The sequence below is a fragment of the Terrapene carolina genome, unplaced genomic scaffold (genome assembly GCF_002925995.2).
Source record: "Terrapene carolina triunguis isolate 2854851 unplaced genomic scaffold, T_m_triunguis-2.0 Scaffold16790, whole genome shotgun sequence".
In the NCBI taxonomy this organism is placed as follows: Eukaryota; Metazoa; Chordata; order Testudines; family Emydidae; genus Terrapene; species Terrapene triunguis.
The window spans coordinates 1,542-8,137 of record NW_020681141.1 but is presented as its reverse complement, the minus strand read 5'-3'; the positions used below and the strand labels follow the sequence as shown (position 1 = coordinate 8,137).

General features: G+C 41.0%; 1 protein-coding gene across 1 annotated transcript in view; it reads right to left on the bottom strand.

Annotated features, from left to right (window-relative positions):
* Window positions 1-6,165: 6,165 nt before the first annotated feature.
* Window positions 6,166-6,596, bottom strand: part of LOC113408498 (olfactory receptor 6F1-like) — a gene marked incomplete at its 5' end in the record, with an annotated part of 1,092 nt that continues 661 nt past the window's right edge. The window contains one exon of the mRNA XM_026661757.1: window positions 6,166-6,576. Within this exon, the coding sequence (XP_026517542.1) occupies window positions 6,166-6,576 (411 nt within the window). The remainder of the gene's footprint in view (window positions 6,577-6,596) is intronic.

Here is a 6,596-nt window from a genome sequence, read left to right as displayed (position 1 = left end):
CCTTGACCAAATATGAAGTCTGGCTGAGATTTTCAAAGGAGATTAAGAGAGTTAGGCACCCACCCACATCCAACTGTGATTTGGGTGCTTATTTCCCTTTACTTCCTTTGGAAAGCCCAGCCTTCCTGGTTGCCAGATGCCAATGCTATTGTAGCTTTGGAAGTACACCTCTACCTCGATAGAACGCTGTCCTTGGGAGCCAAAACATCTTACCGCGTTATAGGTGAAACCGCGTTATATTGAACTTGCTTTGATGCACAGGAGTGCACAGCCACACCCCCCCCCCCCAAAAGCACTGCTTTACCGCGTTATATCCGAATCCGTGTTATATCGGGTCGCGTTATATCGAGGTGGCGGTGTACTGGCGATCACTTGAGCTGAAGAAAACCTGTTCTACAAAGTGTAAAAAGGAGCAAATTTCAGAATGTCTGAAACCAGGCAGAAGAGAACAGTGGTTTGTGCAGAAGGATACACATGCACATTTGTGTGTGTACACACATCAATTAATGTACATATTCTGGCATTGCATCGCTGCCCTATTAGGAGATTTCCTTTGGACTGAAAAGCCCCAGAGGTTCAGCATGTCTTGTCCTTTTGTGGGCAGGTTTATATGGTATTAAACAATGCTTCCAAAGTGTCAAAAGTTTCCCTCAACTATAGGATTAGGGAGTGTGACTAAACTGTGTTTGTTGCCACTGAAGACATGGCCTGTTTTTGTTGTGGGAGTCTGACACAAGTGGTTAATTGGAAAATGCAGGTGGAAGAAATAAGAAAACGCAGGTGGCCCCTGGGAATGGTGACCTTTTTAAAGATGTTCACTTTCAGGACTCTTTCAATTATTTTGGGGGAGACTGGGTTGCCTCAAAGGATGTTTTCCCCTCCCTAAGGCAGTGGTGGGAGGTGGGTAAAATTAATATTAAATATTTGTATCAGCAATACATGCAGCAGACAACCATGGTCTGCTGCGTGGGAGTATGAAGGAGTTAGAGTTGGGGATTGTGGAACTTGAAAAAGTCTTTCATGGCAGTAATGATCCTGGTTGCATGAGAGCTTGAAAGATAAAAAACTGCTCCTGCAAGATCTGTTGGGTAGCAACGTTCAGGGTGCATTGGTCAGGGCCCGATTTCAGGGCCTTTCTCAAATGGATGTGCCTACTCAGCTTTTCTCTGACCTGGAAAAGAAACATACCAACCAGAAAATGAGCGGCCATTTCAAGACATTTTCAGGCCAAGTGCTTTCAGCTCCTGTGGGGATTAGGAACTTTGCTGTGAATTTTTTCTCAGACCTGTATGCAGCTGAGCCTGTGTCTCTATCTGAGTGTTGGTGGCTCCTTGAAGATCTTCCTAGGATCTCAATGTTGGATGTGGACAGACTTGAACAGGACCTGACACTCTCAGAATTGACTTGTGGCCTTAATGGTATTGATGGTTTGCCTGTTGAGTTTGTAAGGCCTTTTGGATCTTTCTTGAGCCTAACTTGCTCCAGGTTTTTCAGGAGTGCATTGGAGAGGAGATACTGCCTCTCATTTGTCATCAAGCAGTTCCTACCCTGTTGCCTAAGAAGGGGGCCTTGGGGAGGTGAAGAATTGGAGATCTGTTTCCCTGCTTTGCTTGGACGATAAACTGTGTTCAAAGGTCTTAGCAAATAAATTGAAAACTGTGATTTGTTTAGAAGTTCACCCTGATCAGACATATTGCATCCCCAACAGGTCCATTTTTGATCACCTTGTTCACTTGCGGGATGTAATTTCGACCTCAAAAATGTTTGATTTGCACCTTGGGTTGATTCCCCTTTATGGAGAGAAGGCTTTTGATTGTGTAGATCATGGATATGTGTTTTGTACCCTTGTTGCTTTTGGTTTTGGGCCCAGGTTTGTCTCCTGCTTTCAGTTACTCTATATTGAGATATATAGTCTATTTAAGATGAATGGTGTTTTGAGCATCCCCTTTCCAGTCTGTAGGGGAATCATAGAGGGTGCAACCTGTCTGGGCTATTGAATGCTCTTTCTATCAAGCTCCTGTTATGCATGTTGTGAAACCACCTTTCTTGCCCTTCTCTTCCTGTACCAGCTTGTGCTGCCTTGAAAGTCTCTGCATATGCTGACAATGTGACTATGTTTATTACTCATGATTGCAATGTCCAGGTTTTGACTGAATGTTAGTACTCTTTTGAGCAGGCTTCCTCAGCTGGCATAAATTGGGGGAAGAGTGAGACACTCCTGCTGGGGGCTTGGGTGATCTCCCACCCTCTAACTTTGCCAGGGAGGACTACTGTGGAGGTGATCTGGCTTTAAGGCACGGGAAATATGCTGGGACCAGATGATATTTTGGGTCGGATTTGGGAGAGAGTTATGGAAAAGTTGGAGGGGAGGTTGCAAAGGTGGAAGTGGTGTTTGCCTCGACTCTCATTCCAAGGGTGTGTGTTACTGATTAATAATTAAATTGCCTCTGTGTTGTGGCATAAGTGTATTGTTTTGGATCCCCCTCCAGTCCTTTTAGAAAAAGTTCACAAGGTTCTTTTGGACTTTTTCTGGGATGGCCGTCACTGGCTGAGACAGAGTATTTTGTAACTGTCGATGTGGAAAGGGGTCAAGGTCTCACTAATCCTTTAAGCAGAATCTCTACTTTTTGGGTACAGTTGCTGCAACAGCTGTTGCTTGGGGATGAGCCTGTTTCTTGGAAGCAACTGCCCTTTGCTTTTCTTTGGCAGGTGGGGAGTTTGGCTTTTGCTCAGGAACTTTTTTGGTTGACCCTGGTTACCTCAGTTTTGAGGTGTTAACTTTTCTAATTAAAGCCTTTTTAGTGTTTGGAGATTTTTTAAGCTGAGGCTTCTGGATAGGCTGGAGTTCCCAGGACTGCTTGCTGAACCACTTGCTTAAAACCTTCTTGTGAGGATTCCTAGTCTTGTCTCTTCCTTTATTGCAACAGGTGTAACAAAACTGGTTCATTTAATTGATTTTACTAATTTTGCATGCGTCTCAGCAGATATCTTGGCTGTCAAGCTTGGTTTTCATTTGGTTCACTGAATTTCTTGGTTTTTATCACTGGTGGAATCTGTCCTTCCTAGGGGCAATATTGTCAGTCTGGACACTTGCCTCCTTGATTATACAAATTCCTGATTATGCTAATGTTTCTATTTTCTTGCCTGTTGCTTCCGTTGTGGATTGGGATGTTGTGAAGCCTGGCAGTTTGCTTGCCTTCAATGGATCTTCTGAACTTACTTTTAATACCTTAGGCCATAAGTCATTGTATATGTTTGCAGAAAAGATTCATCATTTTTGAATGCTTGTTGATTATCCCAATACAGTATGGAGGAGACAGCTTCTGGTGGCGGACTCCATTCATCCAGCCTGGTGAACTGTATACAACCTCCAGTTGCAGAAAGGAAGGATGATCTCCAATGGTCAGTTCTTCATGGGGCTATAGCCATGAAAATGTTTGTGCATCATTTGACTCTGCAGGTGTCCATGTCAGGTCCGACATGAAGGAGACTTTTTTTTTCATGTTTCCTACTTGTTCCAGGTGACAGACATTATTTGTTTTACTTCAGGGTATTTTTAAGTTATTATCCCTTGATTTTTCTCCTACTGTATTTATTTTACTGTTAAGTATAGGTTCACAAAGAGATCTGTTGTATGCCTTGAAAACTTTATTTTGGGTCAAGCAAAGATGTCCATTATAAAAGTAGATGATAGTAATTTATTGGTACTGGGGTTTCAAATGTATTATTATTATTATTATTTTAGATGTTTAGGGGTTTCGTGTCTTCATTTGGAGTTTAGATATTGTACTCTTATAAGCGATTTGAAACAATTTATGCGGCACTGGGCTATTATAAATGAACTGTTGGGGTGGGCAACTGCTGTGGAATTTATATGTTTTTTTTTCTTTTCTGTGTTTCTGTACTGATATTTATTAAAAGTATTTTAAAAGCCAAAAGTCTCTCTCTCTCTGATCAAAAAACGTATCTGATTGGATATTGAAAAAAAAATTGGTACATGAAAACTTTCAAATACAATTGTCATGTATACATTTGTCCGAAATACACCTTTGATATATATCTATATCTATATTTATATCTTTTTAGATATATATGTCTGAAAGATAAATATCTATGTAAGGTGGTTTCATGGGTCACTGTGCTCCTAAGGGCAGATAATCATCAAGAGGAGCCCTTACCTGGTTTCCCTCTGATTTGGCCATAGTGGGTTTCAATGGCCTGGGTTCTTAGCCCCTAATGGGTGGTGTCTCCAACTGACTGTTATGGTATTCAGGAACCCTACCTTACCTCCCTATGTGGTTTTGACTATCCCCAACCTGGAGTTTATCCCTACGACTGGCCTGATACCTCAAATATATACTCTTCTGACACCTCCATAACTTATAAACCACCAACCAAGGTATACTTTATTTCTATGGGGAAAGAGACAGGAAGTACATAATGGGAAGGAGAAGATTGATATGGACAGGATACATCAGTAACACTATACAACCTGCAAGTAACACTACCCTCAGGGTGGATTTTTCTGGATTCACGAGTCTGAGTTTCTCAACACTAGTTGGCTCCATCATGTGGAGGAACCCACGTACTTTCATGAGTCATTGCAGGTCTGAAGATGCTTGAGTGTAGTGAGGTGATGAGTCAGCCTTCCATCCCCAAGGGTTCACCCATTCACAAGTGTCAATACCTTCCCCCCTTGTACTGGTGAGGGGAGCGCAGTCCTGTCTTCCCCATCTATCATCTACCCATCAACAAGCTTAGCTACCTTTTTCATCAGACCCCTTAAGCCAGCTTACATAAATAATATATTTATAAATATATCATATATCTTTTATATATGTTACTATATATGGCAATATTGTCTGAAAAAGTTCATATACTGAATATTTTTTCAATATCCATGCTGAGATATCTTTGATCACTTCTTCAAACAATACATTAAAAATGCATGATTTCTTGTCATAAAAAATGTTGACAATTTCAACTAAAAAAGGCCAAATATTTTCAAAGGAAATACTCTTTCTTGGAAAAATGCCAGGCAGATCTAAGTGAATAAAAGCAGTGGCCAGAATCTCCCACCATTCAAGGTGTGACCAGCTCATGACCAGAGTGGGGTGTATTTTTGATACTTGCAATATTACATTGTGCATACTTACAACTTTATGGAAACCCTTAGAAAGAAAGATGGAAGAAAAAGTATGTGGAAATCACCCCAAGAGGAAAGAGCTGGGCCATGTTTCCTACCCGGTTGTCCCATAGCATAATTCCAGTGTCCCAGCTAGGAACAAGTTTGATACATTTTTGTACTCCTTGTTTCATTCTTCCCACATACATCTGGGACAATATCTGATCAAGTCAAATCTCAGCCCCCTATTCCTATTTGGTAATCCAGGATACCAATGTTAGGGTTCCAGTTGTCCATACATGGTGTTCCAATTCACCATAATTACCTTTTCAACAGTAATACGAACATCTGCACCAGTCCCTTTCCCAATAGTTTTGAAGCTCAATGCAGTTAGCTCTTGTTGCAAAAAGCCACTAGGATGCTACTATCTGTTCCTTTATGGTTTACCTGTTTCACCCCAAATGCATTGCTAACTATTACAAGATACATATTGCTACATTTTATAACCTTAGGTCAAGCTAGTATGATTCCATAACCTTCAGTCAAGCACTCATAACTCTCACGCTATCTTATGCCAACTCCAACTTCTGCTAGGCCTCACTCTAACCCCTTAACAATTAATGATTAAAACCTAGAGCCAGCCTACTTTTAATACATATATTTTGTATTAAATATTTGTATATCCTGTGCTTCACATTACAGCTAGATTATATTTTACCCAAACTATAAACCCTCCAAGATCAGATCAGTGGACAACAGTCAATTACTTGATCTCATCCAAGAAAAAAGTAGCAGTTTATTACTGCAAATGAGGAAAGCTAAAAAGCAAAGACATGATCACCTGCACAAAGAAAGTAGATTAGGATTTAAGGGAGGATTTAGGTGTCTGACTCCCATTTTAAGAAAAAAGGAGTTGGTTGCCCTTTGAAATTCTCTGCATCAACCCTTTTTCCAAATTTTCTACTATATTCATGACCTTCCGGAATGTTTTGGTCCTTTTGACTAAATTTCTACTAAATCCAGCTTGTTTGAAAATGACTTCACATCCTACTGAATGCCTTTGCCAGGGCTTCCTTCACCTCTTTGTTTCTTAAAGTGTAAATGAAAGGGTTTAATATCGGAGTTACAACAGTGCTAAAGATGTTGATTGTTTTATTCAAATCCAATGAGCTTTGTGCAGAAGGCTTGACATACAGAAAAGTGATGGAGCCGTACCAGATAGTCACAACAGTGAGATGGGCACAGCAAGTGGAAAAGGCCTTTTGCCGGCCTTGGGCTGATGGGATTCTCAAGATGGTGGAGATGATGTAAAAGTAGGAGACCAGTGTTATCGCGCATGAGACCACGACAACAATGATTGAGATAATGAATGCTGCCAGTTCAATGAGGCTTGTGTCAGTGCAGGAGAGTGCTATCCAGGAATCTATGTCACAAACGAAATGATTGATGATGTTAGGGCCACAGAAAGACA